Source organism: Electrona antarctica (assembly GCF_951216825.1).
Source record: "Electrona antarctica genome assembly, chromosome: 13".
Lineage (NCBI taxonomy): Eukaryota > Metazoa > Chordata > Actinopteri > Myctophiformes > Myctophidae > Electrona > Electrona antarctica.
Window position 1 is genome coordinate 27,187,751 of NC_136794.1, and position 27,369 is coordinate 27,215,119.

At 44.0% G+C, this 27,369-nt stretch overlaps 1 protein-coding gene across 1 annotated transcript; it reads left to right on the forward strand.

Moving 5' to 3' along the window:
* The first annotated feature begins 783 nt into the window (after positions 1–783).
* marco (macrophage receptor with collagenous structure) lies at positions 784–27,151 on the forward strand. The gene is made up of 15 exons (XM_079518512.1): positions 784–909; positions 4,719–4,817; positions 5,254–5,444; positions 6,119–6,236; positions 6,517–6,561; positions 6,697–6,741; positions 9,994–10,098; positions 10,324–10,368; positions 12,628–12,714; positions 13,372–13,434; positions 13,603–13,674; positions 24,037–24,072; positions 24,503–24,553; positions 24,879–25,040; positions 26,205–27,151. Exons 1-15 carry the CDS (start codon positions 807–809, stop codon positions 26,333–26,335), a joined length of 1,353 nt encoding a protein of 450 aa, XP_079374638.1. The 5' UTR covers positions 784–806; the 3' UTR covers positions 26,336–27,151.
* Positions 27,152–27,369: the final 218 nt, after the last annotated feature.

Here is a 27,369-nt window from a genome sequence, read left to right on the forward strand (position 1 = left end):
GAACTAGAGTAGACCACTGTAGTCTGGTTTTGTGAGGGAAATTGACACTGATATGAATTTAGGATTTTTCCGTGATTTTTGAGGGGCCTTAATTTGAATTAAAAACTGTTTATATAGGTCTATATTAAAACAAATCTTGATTTCTCTGGCTTTGAGTTGAGGGATGTAAACTTGTGGGTGGGGGGTGTCATTTGCGTAACAGTGGAAGTGGATCGTATGTCACCAAGAGGAAGTCCATAAACAATGAAAAGGTTTGCACGCTCTTATGCAAAAATAAACCAATAATTGGCTACTATATAGACGCCGGTCTATATATATATTTTGTTTGTTTTAGAAAAAGTGGTATACAAATGAAATGTTTTTGGTTCATGACCTGTCCAAAACCAATATGCTAAATTGACATAATTTCTGTGAATGTTGTTACTAAAATCTGAGACCCAGTACTGCAGCAAATGGGTCAACCAACTAACTTCCGCTTTCAGAACCTTTGCAACCACTTAGTTAACCCCTGAAAATTGGACAATTCAGCAATATATCTGTACAGTCACTTCCTCTGTATCATGGGCCTGTTTAAAGAATCATGTGAATGAGCGAGTGTGTGTGTGTGTCACAGTGTGTGTGTGTGTGTGTGTGTGTGTGTGTGTGTGTGTGTGTGTGTGTGTGTGTGTGTGTGTGTGTGTGTGTGTGTGTGTGTGTGTGTGTGCGTGCGTGCGTGCGTGCGTGCGTGCGTGTGTCCTTGCCATTTTAAGGGCTTGTTAAGGAGGAGGAAAGGCTATTCTTTATCTTTGCTGTATGCTGGCGCCCGCATGGAGACCTCTGTGGACCAGGATCAAGCTACCTATAGCCATATGAACCCAATGTTTGACATGAACCTCAGTAGGAGCGAGCTCTACAGTTTCCAAAGCGACGGTGAGTGGCTAAACCTAAGGCGGTATCAATTCAAAACCTTTTCTCTATTCATCATCCCAACCGAATACATTAGTGGTTTGGCATGTCGAGCTTGCTGACTATACGATCCGCAGTATACTTAGGTCAAGCAAATAGTCCCTGGAGAATTGGCAATATTGACACATTGAAAATGTTTTTATGTACAGTAGGCTACAATATATGGCTAAATATTTGGCTAACATCTATTGACAGCGATATGGAACTTTAACTTTCAAACCGGGCTAAAGATATGACTCTGTACTAATATTATTGTAGTGAGAGTTGTATGTAATTCATACTTGAACATCTCTATTTAAATTGGGTTAATATCATACCTGGGGGCTGGGGCAGGTGTTACCTTTATTTGACAAGGCAGGAAAACAGTAACTAGGAAGATAGGAAACACTAGGAACAATATTACAAAATAAGATAAACAAAACCAAAGCAACAACAGTGTAACAGAAAACCAAAACCAAACAGAACAGTCAGGAACACATGACAAAGACCAAAACAGAGCATACTGAAATGACAAATCTTATCTTAAGTCCAAAACCTAAACAAAGACAGTCAAAGTCCACAGTCCGAGGAGCGGACTGTGACAGTTTTATAGTGTTCAGTCAGACAACTCACAAATAGATTTAACCAATATTTATTATAGAATGAGAATAGTGTGCATGCAATATTTTATCTTGGCGTTGTTGCCAGGCCTGGAATTTCATCCTTTTAGGGGCAAGGCCACTTGGCCTTTAGTGTGGTCAACTTTTTAAGGGCACAAGGCCAAGTGCCAGGGCATGAAGGCCATCAATTAAAAAATGATTTTCCGATGAACATTGGTTCAGAACAGTGCTTCTTAAATAAATAATCACAGCTTTAAATAACAAAATATAAGTAGCTACTGTTGTAAAATATTGTAAACATGTTTTGGGGACCCAGTCCAGAGATGAAAATCATAATGAAATGGCCTAGGACCCTGTCAGGCTGTCACCCTAGGCTAATTAATATAAATTTAATTTGGGGGTCCTTGAAATTTAAATGGCTGAGGATCATTGGGTTAAACTGTGAGTTAATTCACATAAAATACAATGACAGCCTACATAACTTTTGAATAAGGGCTTGGTTTAGAAAAGCCTATATTTTGTGCTAAACTAATATATTGAATAACATGGCATTGTAGAGAGGTTAGTGACAGATAAGATAATTTCTCCATTGTGGGGCTGCACCGCTGCAGGACTGAGGACTCTGCAGTAAGTCAACACAAAGTGAAAGTGCAGCTTCAAATCAGTTTTTTGTTCTTACCTGGAGACAGTGTGTGCTGTGCACAGGGGAACAATTGTTTAATTATATCCATGGTGTCTTTCTGTCGCTATCCATAATGCGACGCAATAGTACATTTATGTTTGTTTTGGTGGGCTAGATAGATTCGGTAGATCTCCTCCTTGTATGGACAGCCACGCTGTTTCGCATTAGACAAAAGGAAATCAGCTGGACCATGTCCGACCAACGTTAATACATGTGACGTAGGACCGCCACACTGTCGCAACTGTAGGAAACATTGTTTTGTTTTGAGTGATAGTTGCAGTTTGACCGGACAGCTAGATTAGCTACACTAGTAGGCAGCGTGTGGGCTAAATGCCCTCTGTTTACTCTGTCAGTGCGTGTATGTGTGGCGAGGAGGCGTGCGGGTGCGGGTGTGTGTGTGTGTGTGTGTGTGTGTGTGTGTGTGTGTGTATGCGCGCGTCATGACGACCAGCGGCAGCGGGGGTAGTTATTAAGGCAAAGTACCGCAAAATAATCAAACCACTTTGCAAATGGCAACACAACTACAACACAGATTTGTTCTGCGCGGGACGTGAGGGGAACATTGGTTACCGTAATGACTGGGAAATTGCGATAAACGGTAAAATGAACTTCTGTGGGCGCCGGTCGGGGCACCACGGCCACTGTGGCCGTATGGGCATATACTTTTTCGAGGGGCACACGGCCAAAGAGAGGGGCAACGACGGCCATGGCCGCCGTGAAATTCCTGCCCTGGTTGTTGCTCTGTTACATTTTTCTCCCTGCTCGGCACAATCAAACACCATCATTAAACATTATAAGAGCAGGGAGATAGATATACAATAAAAAAAAAAACATGGGGAACATAAATAACAGAGCCCACCGGTGCTGCTGGGGTGGTGGGGTGGGAGCAAACATCACATAACAGCAACCAGGAACCATAAGCAGAAGGAAGGCAGGAAGAGCATGCAGTCTAGTGCACTTAAGTAGCCAGCCCAATTGGACAGCTGACTGCACATCAGCAAATGACATGTGGGTCTTGCACACACTGAAAACACCCACATAGTAATGCAGCATATTAACCCCTTGAGTATATGAATGCGCCCTTGAGCACGGCATGAAACCCCTCGAGTATATCTGACTGAACTAACTCTGCAAGCTATGTATCATTTCGCGTGAATGCCCCCTTGACCTGCATGTTAAAGTTAAAACTTTTATGGCTGAAATTAGTACATTTAATAGTTACAGTTCACAGTCACCATTATTTGAATTAAAAGTTATTTAGATACAGGCCATCCCAGTATTACAAGTGTACTGTTACTTTTTTCTTGCTTATGATACAATAACAGTCATGACCAGCAGATGGTAGCCACGTTTCAGGATAACTAGAAACTTTTCTCAAAGCTAGAGATGAGATGGAGGATATCTGTGTGTGTGTGTGTGTGTGTGTGTGTGTGTGTGTGTGTGTGTGTGTGTGTGTGTGTGTGTGTGTGTGTGTGTGTGTGTGTGCGTGTGCGTGTGCGTGTGCGTGTGTGCGTACACAACTTTTGAGTATCAATTCCAACAAACGGGCCATTTTTGAGAGGGCACACGGATGTGCTTTTTTGTGTAGACAACATAGCACTCGATAGACGGATGTTAGGTTGATGGATGTTAGGTTCTTAGCTTACTTATGTAAGTTTGGTATTTGGTATTTGATGTATATTGCAATTGCTTACTGTAAATCGCTTTGGATTAAGAGCATCTGCTAAATGCCTAAATTGTAAATTGAAACATACGCTACATACCTCATCAAGATGTCATGGGCTGTTCATGAATCATGTTCATCTCTCTCACACGCACGCAGTGTAGCATTGCATGGAAGCGGGGATAGAACCCGGGGCTCCCACTCGCCAGACCAACACGCAACCTACCGTGCCAATAGGGCTGAGCCCCGGGTTCAATCCCCACTTCCGTGCAATGCTATCTGGCGTAGTCGGCAGGACGTGGAGCGTGATATCATATCCTTGCGTGAGGGACATCATGTGCGGCGGTCCGTGGTGTGAAGTGAGAAGCGCGAGGACACACTTCAAAGACTGGGGGGTGATTGTAGCCCCCAGCCAAGACCCAGCCCGCAACAGCCCTGCCAATCAGGCTCAGTCCTATAGAGGACATGCACGTGACATCATCATCATACCAGGAAGTTATGCAGGAAAGCCTATATGAGTGGCAAAAAACTATACTTTCTGGCCTTGACAGCCCGTACATCCAAACAGAAAAGTCCTATTTGATTGCATGAAATTACTTTAAACAACATTAAATTCCCTTTGTCACTCACTTTGCCACTCGATTTGCCACTCGATCTGCCATTCATTTTATGCATGCGCATACCCTCTATTGGCACGGTAGGTTGTGCGTTGGTCTGGCGAGTGGGAGCTCCGGGTTCAATCTCCGCTTCCGCATCATGCTACACACACACCATGTTATTTTTGTGTCAAGTAACAGCTAAATGTTTTTTCTCCCTCATGTTGTTGCAGATTTAAAAGCACAGAAGCCCAGAAGACAGTGGTGTTTGAATGTGATCATTGTTTATCTCATCCTGCTGACGGGACTCAATGTCTTTCTCTTCTATAAAGGTTAGAGACGTTCCAGTTTAGTTTAGTTTATAGTATAGATTCTATACTATACTTACTATAATAACATAGAAATGTGTTAAAGTTGCGCTCGTGAACAGACAAGCGTGCACGGTAAAAAATACCGTTATTTAATGTTTACGTAATGGGAAAGTATTGCTTATTGTAATCCAATGACATGGGCTAAGTTATTGTGGAACATCTTGCTCCATTAGCATAAGACATCCAATGTAGGCCTACTACATTTCTGGTGTGAAATGACACGAGGGGTCGAACCCCACAGAAATACCACCCCCCAAAAGAATTGGCAAGCACTACGCACGCGCACACATGTGCCCTTTTCATGGTTTGGGCCCTTGCCGGCTCAGTGCTCTCTGCACGGCCCTGCTCGTGAACCATATGAACCATGTTGTTGTTATGTTATTACGTTTCATCCCAGTTTTCACGCTGGAGCCCCATGCCTCGGCCTCCAACACAGCCAAGCAGACTTCGTCCGGGGCTGGAACATCCAACCACATCCTTCCCATCGGGGGAGATGGTAAGGACGTGGTCGATTTTCCCGCGATGGTGCGGAACAATAGTGAGGAGACAAGGACACTGAGAGGCCACCTGGGGGCACTGCAGAACCAGGTCTGTATGCTGGCTGTTATTATGCTTGGGAAACCACCTCCTAGATACAAGCCAGGCCAGGGTCTCCCACATGGGCAGTGGTGGAAAAAGTACTCACATATTTTTACTTAAGTAAAAGTATCAATACTGCAATGTATACTCTGTTACGGTAATTGAATGTCCGGAATTCAAAATGTGCTTGAATAAAAGTACAAAAGTATTGGCATCAAAATGTACTTAAAGTACCAAAAGTAAAAGTACTCATTATGTAGAATGTCTCATTTCAAGTTTTTAAATGTATATTAATAATCTTTTGGAAATAGCAGATTTACAAGCTCACCATGCGTCGCATCGCGATGCAGGGTGAGCTTGTAGATCGGCTATTCTCAATGTAACCCAGCTGGATTCAAACACGGGTGACGGGTCTCAATGTAACGTACCCGCAGCTGGATTTAAACCCGGGTCTCAATGTAACCCAGCTGGATTCAAACCCGGGTCTCAGCACGTGGGAAAATTGACCAGTCAACCAAGTGGGAATTACCCACAACGAAATATTAGCTTCTGGATTCTAGACATGCAGGGCTATACATGCATGCCTAGAAGTGATGGTGTTACGGTGTATACCATAACTTTTATTTAGAAACTTTGCAGGCAGGGACAGTGACATTAATGCAATGGCACCATTTTAATGACAGGTCAGTGACCTGTGTGGAGAGGGTGGCCAGATCAGCAGACTGAGGGCTGACCTGAGTCTGGTCAATACCAGTACCTTCCTCCTGAATGGGAAACTGACTACAATTACCCTCACACCAGGTAGTTTATGACGGTGTGTGCGCATACGTGTGTGTGTGTGTGTGTGCGTGTGTGTGTGCGTGCGTGCGTGCGTGCGTGCGTGCGTGCGTGCGTGCGTGCGTGCGTGCGTGCGTGGTGTGTGTGTGTGTGTGTGCCCCATAGCGTGTGTGTGTGTGTGTGTGTGTGTGTGTGTGTGTGTGTGTGTGTGTGTGTGTGTGTGTGTGTGTGTGTGTATTTTATTCTATGTTGAGGAACAATGACCCTTGCTGAACATGGCTGACTGAACCCTGACATATTATAGGTCCTCCTGGCCCACCAGGGACGAAGGGAGACAAGGGGCTTTCAGGTGAGGTTTACTGCAGTGCACACCCCACACGCCCCATTAAAGTTTGGTTCTCTGTTGTGGCAGGGACAAAAGTTCAAAGGCACATTTGCTGCACCTCCACTGAACATTAGAATTAATCTACCGGTATTTCCTCAGGTCTACCTGGCATCCCAGGAGTTGCAGGACAGAACGGGGATAGCGGTGAGTTTCCCCAAGGCAATGGAGCCATTACTCTCACTATTCTAACCTCTACTGACTCACGTATTAGTCACCTGTGCAAATGTCTGTAAACCTCACTTCAATAGGCATTGCAAGGACATCACAGAGCTGTAATCGAATGCCAAAAACACTGTCCTCTCTACCTGGTATTCCTAAACGTAACCTCAGTAAACTATGCTTAAACCTAACCTTATTCCTAAACTTAACCTCAGTAAAACTATGCCTAACCCTAAACATATTTATAATCTTATCCTCAGTAAAACAAATACAAGAACCGCCCCAGTGTGCGGTCTGTGCGGCGGCAAAAAATACGGGCGAGCGTGTTTCTGTTTTTTTGGGGTGCAGAGCCTTCCGTTTAGCCTGAAATCTACTCTTGTACATTTTGTGATCATTCACAAAGACCGGTTACAACATGTAGCCTATTGTGTCCTTTAACCTCTTAAACCCCAGGGGGGTCCAGGAGGGAAAATCAAAAATATCGGAGTTGGAACCTAAGACCTTGACCAGCCCCATTTACCCACTGAGAGCTGTTCATGAGGTGGACAGCCTCTGCCCCCGCCGGCAGGGGATTGGGGCTCAAGAGGTTTAATGCACGTAAGACCGGTTACACCATGTAGCCTACTGTGTCCTTTAATGCACGTAAGCCATGCAGCCCATGTGTAGCAGACAGTAGCTTTCAGCTGCTGGTTCCAGTCACGCCGCTGATGATGACCTGTCATCTCCTATGTCAGAAGCAGATGAGAAGCAGGATGAATGTCGCTGCAGCCATTCTTCTCTTTTCTGCAAACCGTCAACCGTGACACTGTGAGCTTGTAGAGTCGCTATTTTTGGTGTGCGAAACCGGCGTGCATCTAAAAATAAATAAATACATAAATCAGGCGTTAGTCAATGCATTGACATTTCCTGTATGAAATCTCAATCAAGGGGTGGACTTTTACACAAGGCAAACAAATCACCCAGCGAGTCTCGCTCCGATGTTTTCCAATAGGTCATTCACCCCCCCACAGCATCTCCACCTCTACATTAGCATCTGAAGGGCTAGCGCTTAGCTGGGTTAATACGGATCAGTGTCCACGATTAAGGTCATAATTGCTGTAAAGAACACAGTGATCTATCAATGGGGAAGTGCAGTTTGTGTATGAAACGTGCCGTTCCTGCTGAATGAACACTCTCGTCTCACATGGACGCGAGCCCCGGGCCGAGACGCGACTTGTCAAGCACTGTGCCACAAAAAGTTTATTTTCTTTTCTCTCACTGCAAAAGGAGGAAGTGACCTACTTGCAGGGCTGGACTGGCCACAGGGCATACCGGGCACCTGTATCAGTGAGTGACAAATAAACCCTCTACAAAGGGTTGTGTAGTTGTCTGTTGGTTTGTATCCAGGGCCGGTTCTAGGCATAAGCGGTATAAGCGGTCGCTTAGGGCCACATGGGGGCCACATGTGGCCCCCAGTCTACAGTTGAGGGATGTTTATACCATCCCTCTACACTGGGGGCGCTGTTTATACCATCCCTCTACACTGGGGGCGCTGTTTATACCATCCCTCTACACTGGGGGTGCTGTTTATACCATCCCTCCCCACTGGGGACGCTGTTTATACCAGTCAGTCTGTCATACCATCCCTCCCCACTGGGGACGCTATTTAAACCAGTCAGTCTGTCATACCATCCCTCCCCACTGGGGACGCTGTTTATACCAGTCTCTCTGTCATACCATCCCTCCCCACTGGGGACGCTGTTTATACCAGTCAGTCTGTCATACCATCCTCAGTCTGTCATACCATCCCTCCCCACTGGGGACGCTGTTTATACCAGTCTCTGTCATACCATCCCTCCCTACTGGGGGCGCTGTTTATACCAGTCTCTCTGTCATACCATCCCTCCCCACTGGGTGCGCTGTTTATACCAGTCAGTCTGTCATACCATCCCTCCCCACTGGGGGCGCTGTTTATACCATCCCTCTACACTGGGGGTGCTGTTTATACCATCCCTCCCCACTGGGGACGCTGTTTATACCAGTCTCTCTGTCATACCATCCCTCCCCACTGGGGGCACTGTTTATACCAGTCAGTCTGTCATACCATCCCTCCCCACTGGGGGCACTGTTTATACCAGTCAGTCTGTCATACCATCCCTGCACACTGGGCCCCCACATGTGGCCCCCACCTTCACCTAATGCGGCCCGCAGGTTAATATCAACTGGCGGCCTGAGGGCCACATGTGTCCCCCACCTTCACCTAGCGCCCCCCCTGACCCCCCCCGGCGGTGCAGTGCAGGGGGCGGGGGCACATAATATTATGTTGCTTAGGGCCACTAAACGCCTAGAACCGGCACTGTTTGTATAATTTATGTTGTTCTGTAAAAGTGGTGGTATTAGGGCTTGTTTGTGTGTGTGTGCCTCGACGGAGTGGGTGGTAGAGTTTCTGGTATCTGCGCGCTGGTTGTGGTGGGCCGGTCTGGGCCAAATTCACGCGAAAATGACCGGGCCGAATTTTTGTCCCAGTCCAGCCCTGCCTACTTGGGTTCCATAATAGATAGCAAGTTATCGGAAGAAAGCATGGCACCAAAACGTTATCTCTAAGGTCATCAGAGTCAAATTCCTCTGTATTATTTCCCTTAGTGGACGAAGTAAATACTCAAGTATTGAAAAGTACAAATTACAAAGTTCATATTCTTTTCAATATCAATGCATTGTTAAACAGAAGGGAAAATAGCTTAAGTTGTTACTTCCTAATATGATTTTGTAAGTAATTTGGGTCATAAGAGTCCCTTCCTAGAAATGTAGTGGACTCGGTCAACAGTACAATATTTCTATTTGAAATGTAACAAGTGAGACAAAGAAAATAAATAAATACTACATAAATGTAGACCTACTCATTGTAAGAACAGTACTCAAGTATGTACTTTGTCTCTGTCCACCACTGACATTTGTGGTCAACACAGGTAGCAGGAAAGGAAATTGTCATGCATACATGAGCACAAATGAGCAAAATGACAAAACAGACAACACATCAACAATCAACAAATATCTGAAAATCACAAACCACTCAAACTGCAGTCAATGAAGATGCATGCCAAACAAAACGTTTTACTCTTACAGTATGTAGGCCAACCTGTACACACGATGTAACAATAAAATTAAGTACAACGTTGAAGCTTGATGTGTAGGCCTATAAGTATCTTATCTTCTAGTATGCTGAGCTTCAGAACATCTGCTTCCTTGTTCCTTCTATAGGTGACGGCAAAGAGGGACCTGCCGGACCCCCCGGGCTAAAGGGGGACAGTGGCGAGATGGGGCCCCAGGGAGCCGCTGGAGAACAGGGACAGCCTGGCCCTGCAGGTGTGATTTGTTAACAGTTGTTACACTTACCTGTTGTGCCAGATTAACCACAGACAGAGAAACACAACATTCGAGTGCCACGCACACGCACGCAGGCACCCACGCACACACGCACCACGCACAAGCACGCACACACACCCAAGCCATAAAAACTAAAATGGTGTATTGGCCTTTTCTTTCATTGTAAACGGAGCTCTACAATTAACAGTGGGCTAAACATTTCAGGTCAGCATGGAGACCCTGGACCCCAAGGACCTGATGGAGCAGCTGGTAAGGGCCCCATTGATTTACGTGACTGTCACAAAACATCACTAGCTCCTAGATGGCAGATTTGAATCTTATATAATCAACCCATATCAAAACTCCAGATCACGGTAAAATCTGTGATACTTCCAGTGGTTGACAAATAACTCACATTTATTACTTAAGTAAAAGTATCAATACTGCAAAGAAGAAATACTACAGTTACAGTTACTACATGTTACGAGTAAAAGTCCGTAATTCAAAATGTACTTCATTCTTTCAAATGTATAAAATGTATAAAAACAAGCATCGCAACGCATTGTGAGCTTGTAGATAGGCTATTTTCAAATGGCCAAAATGTACTGTAGATACTACATAGGGCTGAAGTGGTTAATTCATGTTTTGTAACAAAGGTTTTCAAATAATTGTAGTGGAGTAAAAGTACAATATTTGCCTCTGAGATGTAGTGGACTAGTAGAAGTAAAAGTATTTGAAATTGGAAATGCTCAAGTAAAGTACAAATACTTTAGTAAATCTACTTAATAGTTATTTTCGACCATGGGGACTTCTGTACAAGCCTGTTATTTGACGATACAGGGTTTTCACCATGACCAGCCGGGTAACATTACTGGCACACTGAAAGAGGCGGCATGCAGCCACTGTCTATGACAGGCAATTACGTATGAAAGATACCTAATATGAGCACCATTTCATTCCGAGCACAGCCTTTTCACCTCGCCCGGTACAGTGCAGAAACGTGCGTGGTGCTGCAGCACGCGCGCTGTGCTCCTGCCACATCCATATAAAATATGCCCCCAGATTCATATTAGATAGGCTGAACTTCGCTCCCAGACTTTGCATTTTTCATTGCTGAAAAACGGGCGGTGGGGGGAAAAAAAGGCTCCCACAGCAGACATGTCCGCCGCACGCGTGATGGGTTGTTGAAATAGTTCTCTGCCGCTTGGCTAGATATATGTCTTCACTTCATAAAGTACAAAGAATAATGCTTTCCCTTAAACTTCCTTAGAGTACACTATTAAAAGTGCCATGCTGCTCCGCAGGGCTACATTTCCTACTTAAGAGCAGATGGATCATGAATATTTTGCACAGCTAATCTAACCACCAGAGTGAAGTTTACATACTGTACACACTGTATAATGTACAGCAAGCTTGTCTGTTAGGCCTACCCCAGCCCGTACGTGCTATATTTCCAATTATTTTTCCCACAACCAAAGAGTTTCCTGTTTTGTTCTACAAGAACAATATCTCAACTCTTTCTTAACATCTCAACTGTGGTTTTTGTAGCTATGATTGACCTTTAATTTTACATTATTTCTTTCATTATGTTAACTTAGTCACTGAGATTAGTCTGGAGATCATCTTGTTTGAGCAAAATGTCATCAAATATCATCAATATTTTTCATTTCTCAATGTATCCAAAACCCAATGAAAAACGTTGGTCTGTAATGTAATCATCCGTCCGTCCACTGTGTGTAAAAATCCTATTACTTTCTATTGCATCGCCCTCATAATAACCCATGTTGACAACAGCAACCTCACGCTGAGTTACTAAAGGTTGGACTATATGCGAATTGCGTAACATGCATGTCATGGTTTCACGTCCTGTGGGAGCTGTTGCGGTTCTGGAAAATGCTCCTTATTTTAGCCTCGTACGTCAGCAGATCAACGTTGTGAAACCACAGAGTTTCACTTCCGTCCAATATTGCTGATGAATGCTATCATACCTGTATGAGAATTATTACAGTACATTACATACACTGTACTGCATTCAGCTGACACTCATCCGGAGCAATTTACTATACAATGTCGGAAAAAGTTTTCTCAGACGGGTGGCTGACATCTCCCTTAGAGGTAGGGTGAGAAGTTCAGTCATGCAAGAGAGACGTGGAGTAGACCCACTGCTTCTTCACTTGGAAAGGAGCAAGATTAGGTGGTTTAGGCATCTAAGGATGCCTCCCGAGCGTCTCCCTAGGCCTAGGGAGGTCCTCGTGGCACGCCCCACTGGAAAGAGACCCCCGGGCAGACCAAGGATCAGATGGGAGGATTATACTGTATCTCCAAACTGGCCTTGGAACTGAACTGGCCTTGGATCCCCCAGGATGAAGTTACCAATGTTGCTTTGGAGAGGGAAGTCTGGCTGTCTGCTGGAGTGCCTCCCTGTTTCTTGTTATAATGTGGGGAAGATGGGCTACAGTTGTTATTAAATGCCTCAAAAGAGGCGTTTGAATGTGTATCTGTGTTTATGTGTGCTTGTTATGTATGCAGGTCCACATGGAATACCAGGTCCTCCAGGACCTGCAGGAGACCAGGGACCAGGTGCAAAGGGAGAGAGGGGAGACACTGGAGTACCAGGTTAGACTTTCTTCCAGTGAATGATGCTTATCTGATCTCCACTGGTGGGAAAAGTGCTCACATGTATTACTTAAGTAAAAGGATCAATACTGCAATGTAGATGTACTCTGTTACATATAGAAGTCCCGGATTCAAAATGTAATTGAGTAAAAGTACAAAAGTATTGGCAATTTGGCATTTGAATGATGTTTGGGAGACAAGAAACACTTTCCTGGGGTTTTTATGGGTAATATGTGTTTTTTAGATATTTTAGTATTTGTCCATGAATTATGTCCATGAATTATGGACACTTTGAAATACTAAATCAAGACAGGCCTCCCCCTCATAGATATTAAAAAATATAGATGCCTCATTGGCTGCTGCAGTTCATTGGAGCGACGTGTCTCCATTGAAGGCAGGAAGTCAAGCGGAAGTGCCATAGGGTAGCGTTGAAGGCACGCTGTGTCACTGCCCAAGTGACGTCACTCATGCGACTCCTCCATGTCTCTCGCTGTCACTCAACTGACTACTGGCCAATCACAGCGCATCTTTTCCGGGACTTCCATTACTTCCGCTCATGCTTCCGTATATGCTTCGCAAGGAATCTTGGGAAGATTGTGCCTTAAATATATTGAACATATATTTATGTATTTATTTCCTTTGTCTTGTGAAAAACAGGTGTCCAGGGGCCTGCTGGAAGAGATGGGTCCATAGGCGAAAAGGGAGATCAAGGTTTCCCAGGTAGAAAATAAGCATTTACAATTTAGGTGTTTGCGTGCGTGCGTGTGTGCATGCATGTCTGTGTGTTAGTACAAACATACTATCTGTAGCTGCTTGTATCAAGTATGTTCTGAACATATCATCTTCTACTACATGATGTGATCATTTTTCATTATTGTCTTCACCAAGGAGTGCCTGCTGCCCCTGGCCCCAAAGGAGACAATGGAACTGCTGGACTTCCTGGCATAGTGGGCCCTGCAGGTAAGTCTAAACTAAACACATAACACTGACCGACCGACGGACGGACGGACGGACGGACGGACGGACGGACGGACGTGTCCATGCAATCTGCTATAGGAACTCAGTCGATAAAGGAAAAGAGACAATAAGTTGAGACAAACAGGGTTTCGAGGAATGAGTGATTATTATTGAGGTACCACAATGGTGAACACAGACTTACATTCAATGTATCAACAGTTGAAATGCATAGGAAACTCCAGCAGCCGTGTCACACTGACTTACACAATTCTCTCTTTACTTATACAGACCTATAGTCCCACCCCACACAGGGAGAAGAAGGGGACAGAGGACAATATAACGGTTTACAACAGGGGGTTATTATCTCAAGATAGCATCACCTTCCCCAGGCTTATGAAAACACAGCTGGCCTACCATATAAGAAACACAGCTGCCCTGGGGCTTCTTGGAAGGTCTTGGAAGGTTCAATCAGGTCAACCCAAATTCCTTGACAATACGCCCCTTTTGAAACTTTAAAAGACCCTCATAAACACTCATCTCGTCACATCGTAAAGATAGGCGAAAAACCCCGTATCACAGACATCACACCCGCAACATCTTGGGAAAATTCCTATACCGGCCCATCCCATAAGGGAAGCGACCACCACTTGGGCTTACGACATGATAAAAGCACAAAACAACAACACAGTATACATAATAAAACAATAAAACACCCCAGAACACAAAACAGGATCAAACAATATCACTATCCTGGAAAGGAGGCACCCAAGCACACCCCGGGACCTGTAACTGAACCATTACCACGGAAGTAGGACCCACAACCCTCGCCATCACTGCTCTAATACACGCTGAAATACAAATGAAAACCAAAAATATAACTAACACAGTTATAACAACCAGAACCAGAGCACGCGTCAGAGTAGAACCGAACCCACCAAACATATTCGCAAATGGACCCCACAGCTTACCAGCATGGTCCTTATGCAACTCCTCAACACCAGCTCTGGTGTCTTCATGTAACTTAAACAGAGCCTGAGAGGGGTCAGAAACATACGAACAGCATTCCGTGCCTATAACTTGACAGGCACCACCCTTATCGGCAAGCATAATATCCAAAACCATCCTGTTTTGCAAAGTGACAGTTTTAATCTCGTTCACCTCAGAAGCCAGCGCCTGTATAGCCCCATCAGACGCATTCATGTGATTCTCTAGAACAGTAGACAAAGCCGCAAGCTCTGCCTGAGAATTATACACTCCGTACGCAGGGATGAAAACGCTCAACACACGTTGCCACCAGGCGAGCGTACGTTTAGCACGACCTGGCCTTTTCATATGGCGGGCATAGGCCTCCTTTACTTCAGAAATATCCACCCTCCTCATCATTGGAATGACACGTGCCAAGTAACAAACCCCAAGGCTATTAGCCGGGAGCCGAGTGTAGGCAGTGCCTCCACACACCGCATAGACCCCCTCAGGGAGAAAATCAGGCCGACTAAGATCAGTGGGCAAGATAGTCAAGTCATCACAGGAACTTTGACCTACAGGCACACTAACCCCAGTTTTGGACTGATCTCCAGAGAAACAGTAAGAAACATTCTCCAACTGTACAATAGGTATAGTATTATACACAGAAGAAGTCCGAAGGACCACCGCAGGCTGCTCATACTTCAGGCAGTCGTAAAACTCACATTTCAGACGCTTCAGTGTGAACTCCATTTTTACAGGATCACACACTATTTCCGAATAGCACCCAAGGAAACCACCAGAATTTAACTGCACACACACCGGCGGATAAGCAGGATCGCCCTGCGTTTGTGACACAGTACAATTAGTCTGCACATGAACTGTTTCAACATGTACCAGGAATTCTGTAGCCGTATCATTGTCAGGAAATATAGGCTCATGCAACATTCCCACATGGTTAAGCATAGTCTTATTGAACCCGAATGGCAGTTTATCCTTATTCACCCCATCCGTAATGACATCAAACATCTTATCGTACTGTACCAAAAGCCCACGAAATCGAGTGAACAGGTTAGGGCGCCGACGATAGCTCGACACCTCGCGGCATCCAGCCTCCTTTAACACAACGGCCTCATCCAAGCCCAGCCAATTGTACATCATCCAGTCCACTCCTGTCAATGGAATTGCCTCACCCAAGCCCTGCCAATTGTACTTCATCCAGTCCGCTCCTTTCAATGGAATTGGCAACCACATGGGTGCTGACGTGGAATGTGGGAGATGTGCACAAATCCAGCAGTTGGAATAATTCATCTGTATTGCAAAACTGGCAACCATACTCAATGCCAGATTAGGGTGATGAATGTCACGTTGCTGCCTCTCAGTGATAGAGTCATCACTTTCATTTTCATGGACTTGTAGCACCAACAGGATCAGGAGCACTGAGGTCAGCAGTAGGACTAACTGCACAGCTCCTCGTTTCCACATCTTCCTGTGGTGCTGGAGCCTTCTTGCAATGTGACGCGTGAATCCACGTCACCCTCTCCTTCACTTTTACTGCAGTGGGAGTGGTCAACAGCACTTCAAATGGCCCTCGCCACCTCGGAGAATTCCAATGACGCCTCCTGAAATCTTTCACGAATATCCAATCTCCGGGCCAGAACGGATGCGTTCTCTCTCCTTTTGCTAAGGGCGTCGGGAGCGCCGCTTTCACCTGAGCAGAAAAAGAATTTACAATGAGATTCAATTGCTTACAATAAGCCACTATAGCTTCATCAACAGCAACAATATCTGTAGGCCCACCAGTATACAAATTCTGACCTATAGACATAACTCTGCCTGTCAAAACTTCATGCGGTGATAGCTTTATGGTAGAATGTTGTCTACCTCTCATATACATTAATGCCAAGGGAAGACAAGACACCCAATCCAATTCTGTCTCTTCCATCATTTTCTCAAGTTTGTTCTTAAGCACACCATTAGCTCGCTCTACAGATCCAGCACTCTCAGGATGCCAAGCACAGTGCTGTCTTAAATCAATTCCAGTTTTCTCCGCCATATATGAGATTGTTTTATTAACAAAATGGCTGCCATTATCCGAAGATAATTTCAGTGGAATTCCATGACGTGAGATAACATCTTGTAAAAGATGTTTAGCTGTAGTTTTTGCATCTGCATGCCTACATGGGAACGCCTCTATCCATTTAGAAAAAAGATCAACTATCACAAGACAATACTTGTACCCTCTAGCAGGAGTGAGCTCAATATAATCCATCATCACATGTTCAAATGGACAACTAGGTGTGGGAAAAGCAGATTGTGTAGTTTTTTGCGACTTACCCACGTTATGTTGAGCACACACGAGACATCTCTTACAGTAGTTCTCCGCAGTAGTGGTGAATCCGATGCTGTCCCAGGTCTGAGCTATAAGATTAATCATACCTTGTTTTGAAGCATGATCCAATCCATGCGCCAGTTTCGCCATGTAGGAGAAGAGTCGTTTAGGCAAGAACGGTTTATGATGTGGCCCCCTCCAGACCCCATCTGGCCCACACCCACCATGTTTCCTCCAAGCCGACTTCTCCCCAGACAGAGCCAAAGATTGAATCTCCATCAAAGACATCCGTGGATCAAAAGACACATCTAGCTGCGACGCAGCCGCGTCCCCAGCTGAAACAAGAATCATCTGCAGCGTGCCTTCCTTAGACTCAGCTGCCTTTTTTGCCATAGAGTCTGCAAAAGAATTGCCCTCTGTCACAGCATCCACAACTCTCCCATGAGCTGGACACCTACAGACAGACACCTGAGACGGAAGCAGAACAGCTTCAAGAAGGTTGTTAACAAGGAGATGATGTTGAATTTTCGCCCCTTGGGAAGTGAGAAATCCCCTATTTCTCCACAAAGTTCCATAATCATGAACCACACCAAAAGCATACCGGGAATCTGTATAAATAGTAACCGACTTCCCGCTTGCTAAAATACAAGCTCTTGTTAGAGCAAATAGCTCCGCTGCTTGTGCGGACAGGTGAGAAGGGAGCCTCGCGTTTTCAACCAACTCATGATCGCTCACCACAGCATAGCCAACTGCCCCCACCCCGTTCACCCTCTTGGCTGAACCATCCACATAATAGATCAGCTCCGGGTTCAGAAGAGGCGTGCTACACAAATCAGGTCTGGGGGTCACTGCCTCAGATATCACTGCTAAACAATCATGAGGCTCTCCATCCTCCTCAGTAGGAAGAAAAGTAGCAGGATTTAAAACATTGCACCTTTTCAGAATAACATTCGGTAGGCTCAGAATGTTATAGTAATGCAAAGTAGAAGCTGGAGTCAGATGAGCAGTTTTAGCTTGCAAAAGAATAGCTGCCACTGCATGTGGAACCATTACAGTTAGTTGTCTGTATGCCACCAAAGATGAAGATGCCTGTACGGCTGACGCCGTGCCAGCCACCGCCCTAGCACATAAAGGCAAACCCCTTACCACAGCTGAAAGCTGTTTAGAGTAATATGCCACTGGTTTCAATTTATCACCATGTCGCTGTAATAATACAGCACTATAGAATCCATCTTTCACATCAACTGCTAAGGTGAATTCCTTTGTCAAATCAGGAATTCCTAAAGCTGGAGCAGAGGCTAGAGCCCCCTTCAATTTCTCAAAAGAGTCCATAGCCTCGGGGGTCCAAGTCAAAAAGTCATTAGCAGCCAGTCCAGTCGCATGAACTATGTCAGACAAGGGCTGAGCGACCCTTGCATACTCACAAATCCATTGTCTACAAAAGCCAGTACAGCCCAAAAAAACTAAGGAGCTGCCTCTTAGTTACAGGCTTAGGTATAGATAATACTGCCTGTATTCTATCTGTACTTATAGCACGGCTATTTGCAGAAATGTCATGACCCAAATAGTGTACTGTTCGCTGTACCAGTTGGGCTTTATCAAATGATGCCTTGTGTCCCTGTGCAGCCAAATATTTCAGCAGGGCATTCGTATCCAAAGTGCAAATTTCCTCAGACGGAGAACAGACTAAAATATCGTCAACAAAGGAAATTAGCATACTGCCTCCAGGGAACACAAATCCAGCTAAATTCTCCTGCAGTGCAGCAGAGAAAACTGAGGGACTCTCTGTAAAACCCTGAGGGACTCTCGTCCATTTGTACTTCTTTCCCTTGAAAGTAAATGTGAACCAAAATTGAGATGCAGGCTCAACAGGCAATGAAAAAAATGCATTACTCAAGTCCACCACACTAAACCAACATGAATCACTAGGAATAGCATTCAAAACAGTTACTGGATTCGGTACAAGAGGTGCACGGGCAAAAACAGCTTCATTAACCGAACGCAAATCATGTACAGGCCTCCATGTATGGCCATCTGCTTTTTTAACCGGTAAAAGAGGACAATTTACTGGCGAAGTTGGGGCTGGTACTATGATTTTATCCTTTAGGAGTTGCTCAATAATGGGTTGCATACCTTGTTCAGCATCTGGCCGGAGCGGATATTGTTTCTTATTGGGTCTGTAATCAGACTTAGGAATAACCACTAATGGAGTGGCATCTTTCATTAGACCCACATCATATTTGTGAGTAGCCCATAATTCCTTTGGAACCCCTATTAGAGCTGGGTGCATTTCCTTATCAACACACACAAAGTTGTGTGTCACAGCGGATGGCCAAAATGGGTCTGATTTAAATTGTACCACTCTCTGGACAGTCAACAAGCAATGAAATGGATGGTTGGTTGCCTCCCCCACACCCTCTGGTCTTTGTAACAACATGTCAATCTCCTGGTTGGAGAATGTAGGTGATTTTGCCAGAACAATGTGAGGGGCGCCTGCCCTTCCATACACTTCCTGCTGCTTTTCAGTCAACTCCACCAATAAAACAATAAAATCCTCTGCAACCATGACACTTTTACCATACAATTCCTCACTTTCAAGTTGTTCATTCCACAAATCCTCAAACTGGTCCCCCATAACATCCTGTGTCTCATAAGCCAAGCACTCGTAGGTGCGTGGATTATGTTTCACAAGGCTCTCAACACTGTGACTCTTTACAAAATCATGTAATCTCTGAGAAACTAGAGATGCATCAACTTTCCAACAGTATGTACAAACCGGCGTTTTCGGAGAGTGGGTTACCATACTTGTCGACAAATTATCAATCAATTCCGATTTTTTCAAGACCAATCCCTTTTCTGTACAGACAATGGTTAAGCCTAGTGCACACAGCAAATCTCTACCTGCCAAATTCACCGGGCATTCTGGAACAATGACAAATGAATGCTGTAAATCTGTAACCCCAAAATCTTCACATTTCACAGGACATGGCTGAGTCATTTTGCATGTGATCGGCGTGCCAGTGACACCTATACAAGTCTTTTCCTTCTCCGACATTTGAAAAACATCAGACATTGTCCTGAGTGATGAATCCGTGGCTCCTGTGTCGGCCAACATGTCATAAACAACACCATGGACAGTTATCTGGAAAAATGGCAGATCAGTAGACTTGTACTCCAAGTAGCGAGGTGAAAGATAAAAAATATCACCTTTGTCAGGACAGCTTGTGCCAACATGCTCACTCTGCCCTTGTTTGTCATTGTCATCATGAAGGCTTAGTCAGTCTTGCTGTGCACGGACAAAAGGTTTTGTCACAGACACATGAGAGGCTGGGGGCCGTGACTGATTTCTCGTATTCTCATATTCATCTTCGTGAGGTTCCATCTCACAATCTCTTGCCAGATGGCCTGGCTTACGGCAAGTCCAACACAAGCCATCATTATTATATCTATTGCCTCGGCCCCTACCACGGCCACGGCCACGCCCACGGCCAGTGAATCTGGCTGACCTGCCTCTGTTTTCTGGAGCATAATAGTCCAACTGTGCCATTTGAAGTCGGTCAGAGGTAACTTTAGATTTCTTTAATTGCAGGGTTTTTTCCTCCTGCACTACTGCATCAGAATGGACACAATATTTCTTCACCTCATCCAACCTTGCACTCTGCCAGGCAACACAATGTCTTACAAAAATCGTCTTTACTTCAGGCAAGAGGCCATCAACCAAAGTCTGGACAAACTGCCTCTCCCAGGGAGAATCAGCTGTGATGTCAGCGGGCTGTTCATTGCCACTGTGTGAATTGAAAACAGGCAACTTCCTAACAAAATAACAATCAAATGTTTCCCCTGCTTGTTGCACACATGAGTTAACCATTGTCATATTTATAACTGGTTTAAACTTAGTCTCAAACGCAGCTACTAGTGCACCCAGCTGTGTCTGATATGGAGACGCTGGGACCACAGACCATTCGGCCATTGTTACCCAATTATCAGGCTTAACTTCAGCCCACAACAACCCCATTTTGGTGATGCATACATGCTCTAGCTCCGCTGCTGTGGGGCTACATTGCATCACCATTTTTCTTAAGGCATTCGCAAATGTCTTGCCATTGTTTTTGGGATCTGGTAATGAGCTGACTATGGCCTGTAACTCAGCCACCTTCCACGGCCTATAAACCCTCTGAATGCCTCCTGCACCATTTGGACACTCAATCATGGGTGCAGAAAAAGAGGTCTTATCACCCAAAGGTGACAAGGTGGGCTGATATGACAGGCCCGATCTGGTTTTACTTAAATCTGGACTAGGGGAATAATAAGGTCTTAAAAAAACAGGACCTGCACGCATAGTACTAAACGGAGATGGTGATTGTTCACCCTCCTGACTCTGAAGCTGGTTCATTATGTCTCCATACTCAGGAGGAAAACCTCCTGATGCTTGGGGAGAGGAGACATGCTGAGGGGGAGGTAAATTACTCACAGCTGTAATTTGAGCTGTTGGCACTAAAGCTGGTTGCATGGGAACGGGAAGCCCAAGAGCCACAGGCTGCTGCCTCAGTGGGCAGTCTAACAGGTCGTCTACTGTATGAACCGAGACCATGGTAGCTTTTGGACGGGACTTAAGAATCCCAGTCGTGTGATTAACCTTTCGACCAATAGTATCCCAAACTCCGAAACACTCTTGCATATATGAATAATCCCAATTTGACGGACCTGATGGTTGGGGTGGATTAATCAATTCTCTCAACAACACAATGTGAGCCCTGTCAAACGATCCATTTTGCGGAAATGTTGGATCAAAATCCGTTACATAATCGCAAAATGGAGTTGTATAGTGTTTGGTCCCAGTTATTTCATCTACAAGGGCCTTTGGCCACTTCTGTTGAGTGCTGATGAGTGCCTCATCCGCACTCAAAGATACAAAAGCCTTCACATTGGTATTCATTATTTCAACACGTTTCCTTGAGTCTGCTTCATCTTCCCATTGCTTAAGACTTTTCAATTGCTTTGTCCATTTGGCATTCAGTGTAGCAGAAGCAGATATTTTCCCTTTTTCAATTTTTTCTTCAAATTTCTGTGCCATTTTCTTTCTCAGGGAACGGAGCAAGGCATGACTGAAACTCCCATTTTGAGGAAATCCTAAATCTTTGTGCCATTTAGGCAAAAATTTAATTGATTTAACCCCAAACTTCTCATACATAATTTTAGCAGGACCCTGTAGATCCTTTTTTCGTGAGTTTGAGGAACCCATATTAACACAAAAGGTAAAAGAGACAGATAAAAGAGGAAAAATAAAATAAAACACCTAATCTAGATACTCAACCGATCACATGAGGTATTTCTTTAGTTACTATTTCATCAAGATTACTTTAGCCCCACAGTATATAAAATTTATATAATGAAGTTAATAGATTTAACTATCTAGGCTACTATTTCATCAAAGATTACTTTAACTCCACATGTGACACAGAAAAATATCTATAATAGAGTATTTTATAATTCCAACACACCAAAACTAAATGCCAAGGTGAAAAGTGTAAATCACACCACTCTTTCTCACACTCTCTCCTCACTCCTTTTTCTTTCCTTTTTTTTTTCTTTCACACTGTCTGCCTTTCACACATACACACACACGGGCAGACCACACAATATCACACTCAAGACTCAAATCAGCTGTCACAGACAGACCATTCACTCATGTTACGTCTTTTCTAAAAAAAAAAACAGCGCTTTACAATTATTTTATGCTCTTGTTAGCAAAGGACCCATAAGGCGAGGATCAACCCCCCTTTTTCTGTTAGTAGCTACAAAAGGCTAGACTCTCGTCTCCCTTTTTAGGCCATCCACCTAAGGTCTGGCAAAACCATTAAAACAGTTCCCCAACCTATTTTGACCAGCAGCAGGTAAAAATACCCCTCTGTCACTATAAGAAGCAATACAAAGTATTCTCCTATTTTGTGGATGCCTAACAACACAAACTACACAAACAAACAAACAACCATCACCAATACCTCAAAACACCAAATCCCAACAATGCCTCACATGAATTTCCGAAACAGATTGCACTTTTACAAGACAATACGTACTGCGGACGTTTGGCTACACAGGGAAAGCTGCCAGGTACCCCACAAGGAGCTGCTTACCTCAATTTCCTAAAAACTGCCTGGCCAAGGGACACCTTTCTCCGCGCAGCCAAACTCCGTCAGCAGTAACAGCAACCCAGTCCGAAAATCGAGGTTGGACCTCCAAAATGTCCATGCAATCTGCTATAGGAACTCAGTCGATAAAGGAAAAGAGACAATAAGTTGAGACAAACAGGGTTTCGAGGAATGAGTGATTATTATTGAGGTACCACAATGGTGAACACAGACTTACATTCAATGTATCAACAGTTGAAATGCATAGGAAACTCCAGCAGCCGTGTCACACTGACTTACACAATTCTCTCTTTACTTATACAGACCTATAGTCCCACCCCACACAGGGAGAAGAAGGGGACAGAGGACAATATAACGGTTTACAACAGGGGGTTATTATCTCAAGATAGCATCACCTTCCCCAGGCTTATGAAAACACAGCTGGCCTACCATATAAGAAACACAGCTGCCCTGGGGCTTCTTGGAAGGTCTTGGAAGGTTCAATCAGGTCAACCCAAATTCCTTGACAGACGGGCGGACAGACTTACTTACTTACTTACTTACTTTAGAATGGGGGTATTAAGTGATAGATACAATTGGAAGAAATTAAACAAGATTATGAGCAGACAAAATTGGAGTTGATTAGGTCAGTATCAGTCTATACTCCTCATGTTTTTCCTCTACACAAAATCTCTTCACCAAAAATAGCCAATTTACAAAGTCCACAACAACACACAGTTGAGTTTTGACGCATTATGGATATATTTATTGCTTTTTATAAATTAAATGCAATAAAAGCCAGTGTTCTCGCACCATATAGGTTTCACGAGACCCACCTTTTTAGTCCGTTAGCATTTGTGGTTCTTCTGACCGCCCTCAAACCACAGGTCTCAGTGTCCATGACTTTTCTAATTATTGTGTTTGGTGTCGTGTTTTGTTTAGGCCCAATTGGACCTCCTGGAATAAAGGGAGATTCAGGTGAGTCATTTAGCATTTCACTCATCTTTCACTCTGCATCATTCTGTCTATTTCTATTGTGCAGGGGTGCAGAAATGGTCATGTACAGTATGCATGCACCTGTGTGTGTGTGTGTGTGTGTGTGTGTGTGTGTGTGTGTGTGCGTGCGTGCGTGCGTGCGTGCGTGCGTGCGTGCGTGCGTGCGTGCGTGCGGTACCATACATTCATGCTATGCCATGTACAGTTGTATCTGTGCATTCACACACATCCTCATCTTGTCAACTTCTAACGCCCTACAGATATACCTTGTTAACAACCGATCATTTTTTTCACCTAAAATGACGTGCCTAAAATATGGGCGCCAGTGTTAAAGTGGTTTTAAAATGTCCATTGCTACTCTCTTTTATCCAGAGACCTAATCTATTGAACCTCTGTTTCTCATTCATCTCAGGACTCCCTGGACCCCCTGGAGTGCCAGGCCAAAAAGGAGGAGGTCAAGAAGGTAAATGTCTGGAGTCTGTCTTTTTTTGTAAACTTGAGAATTAAGTTAATTGTAATAATTAAGTAATATAGAAGGAGACACACATTTGCGCGCACACGCACGCACGCACACACACACACACACACACACACACACACACACACACACACACACACACACACACACACACACACACACACACACACACACACACACACCGATACTAGTGTCGTGATCTCATGTTGTGTTTATAGCTATCTACGTAGCTACATATATATCTCGTGTTGTTTATATATAATACATCAAATGTAAAACTGAACGGACATTACTACTTCTCTCACAACAGTGCGTCTTGCGGGGGGGACGTCAAGTCGGGGGCGAGTGGAGCTGAAGCACGACGGGGATTGGGGGACTGTGTGTGACGACGCCTTCGACACCCTGGACGGCACAGTGATCTGCAAGATGCTGGGCTTCCAGAGGGCCACGGCCACCTTCACTGCTACTGCCGGTGAGTACCTTTAACTTCGCTAATACTGCCACTGCTGAAGTTGCTCACTTGGGTCTAATGAATGTTAAAACATTCTGAACTGTATTTAGCGAGATCTATAATCATGTGTGTGTGTGTATACAGAAAGTTATATGACTCAGCATATATGATTCAGCAGAAAGGGTTATTAAAATCGATCCCTTTTCCCAATAATATGTCATGAATCTTTCTTGATAACATGATATGAGCAGGAGATTATGATCCATTCACGTTTAATGACCAATTTTAGGTATGAATGACACTTTCTCTGCCACAACTGTGGATGTGGGCTGAGCTGACTCACTGAAAATAACTGTGTTGATGTGCATAATATTTACAATGTACAATGTGGCATTTAGCAAACGCTCTTAAATTGAATCCAGAGCGACGTACAGTAAGCAAGAACAAAAACACAGGAACACATCAGATACATAAAAATAGTCATTGTGAATCATACGTAAGCTTAGAACCTAACAGTGGAATATCTATCTACCTGTATATAATGATACTATATATGCGTATACACAATAGAGTGCTATGTCTACATAAAATGCTATCTAAGTTACATAAGTTGAGCATTTATGCATACGCCTGTAAGGTCGTCGAGGCTAGGGCAAGTGCTACAGCAAGTGCTACGAAAAGAGAGCACTGTTTTTCCTTTATTTTTTGACGATGGGTTCTCAGATTGCATTTAGTTTGACTTCTAGCTATCTTCACAATGTTTCTTACGCAATATTTGACAATTTGGCTTTATTTGGCTTTATTTAATTTGGCTGTAATTAATCCCCAAAAAATAATTTGGGGACCCCCCTGAGTGATTTGACTACGTGTTGATTTTGACAATAGCCGATCTGCTATTTTCCGCATGCAACCAAACATAAAATGACTTAATTGTCTTTTACTTCTACTCTTCTCCACTATAGTCCCTCCCTAACATTTTAGTCTAGTTCTTATTTGTTGACGAAATTGTCAGCATATTTAGTCTTAGTTTTAGTCATTCGTTTTTATTTAGTTCTTATTTAGTTTTCCCCAGTGAAAAAAGGTAAAATTGTCTTCATAGTTTCAGTCGACAAAATCAACACTGGATTTGACTTGACCCTAAGCTTCAAGACATTGTTTGATGGCCCTGATCACCTACCTTTTCAGGACGAGGTACCATCGTGCTGGATGATCTGCGATGCAAAGGGACAGAGACCGACATCTTTGACTGTCCTCACAGCGGCATCAAGACCACTGACTGTTCGCATCAAGAGGACGCCGGGGTGCAGTGTGCCTAAATTCAACTTCACGTTCAAGTTTACAGGTGTAAAAGAGTGGGTGAAATTATTTGCAGTTACATAATATTGTTGAAAATAGAATTGAGAAAGCAACAAAGAAAAAGATCAGATAACACGATAACAGTATAAAATATAGCCTGCATAAGGTGCGTGGAAAGAGTTGTGAATTTGGCAGAATATCACACTGCAACAGCAATGTTGTGAATTTATAGTCATATTGTTGCTGTTCTGAGCTAATCTGAGAAAGGTTATCTCCATATATTTCTAACTTTCTTTTTTTTTGTAAATTAATGCCGTACTTGAGAATGAGAAAAATAGCGAAAATAGCTGATCTACAAGTCACAACCAATTGCGATATGCCGTGTTGTGAGTTTGTATAGACATTGTTTTAACATTTTGAAAGTGAAAGTGGCTAATTGTGGATTTTTTTAATTATTGAACCAATTAAAAGTATTATCATTGCGACTAAATATTGTGAATTTGTGACTAAATAATAACTACATTGGATGCATTTGAACACAGGCTCTTTTTTTTTTCTTTTCTTTTCTTTTTTCATTTCTGAAAAGTAGCTGGTTTTGGACATGCAGATTTTCTACCAAAACAATGACGATATATATACATCACGTAATAATGCCTGTGTGACAGTCGATGTCACCAGGACTGACAATGGCGACCAGCCATTGTTCTTTCACATGGAGCATATGGGTTCCATAGCCTGGTCGTATGGCATTTGATATTGCCTAGAAACGACCCCAGAGAAGATAGACAGATGAGATGGCACAGCCTGACTGATGAAATGGAACAGAAATATGCACATTGAGACACTATCATACTGTATGCATACAGCAAACATACTATGTATCCAAGCATACACACACACACAGACAGTACATACGCATTGGACACACACACACACACACACACACACACACACACACACACACACACACACACACACACACACACACACACACACACACACACACACACACACACACTGTCTGTCTGTCTGTCTGTCTGTCTGTCTGTCTGCA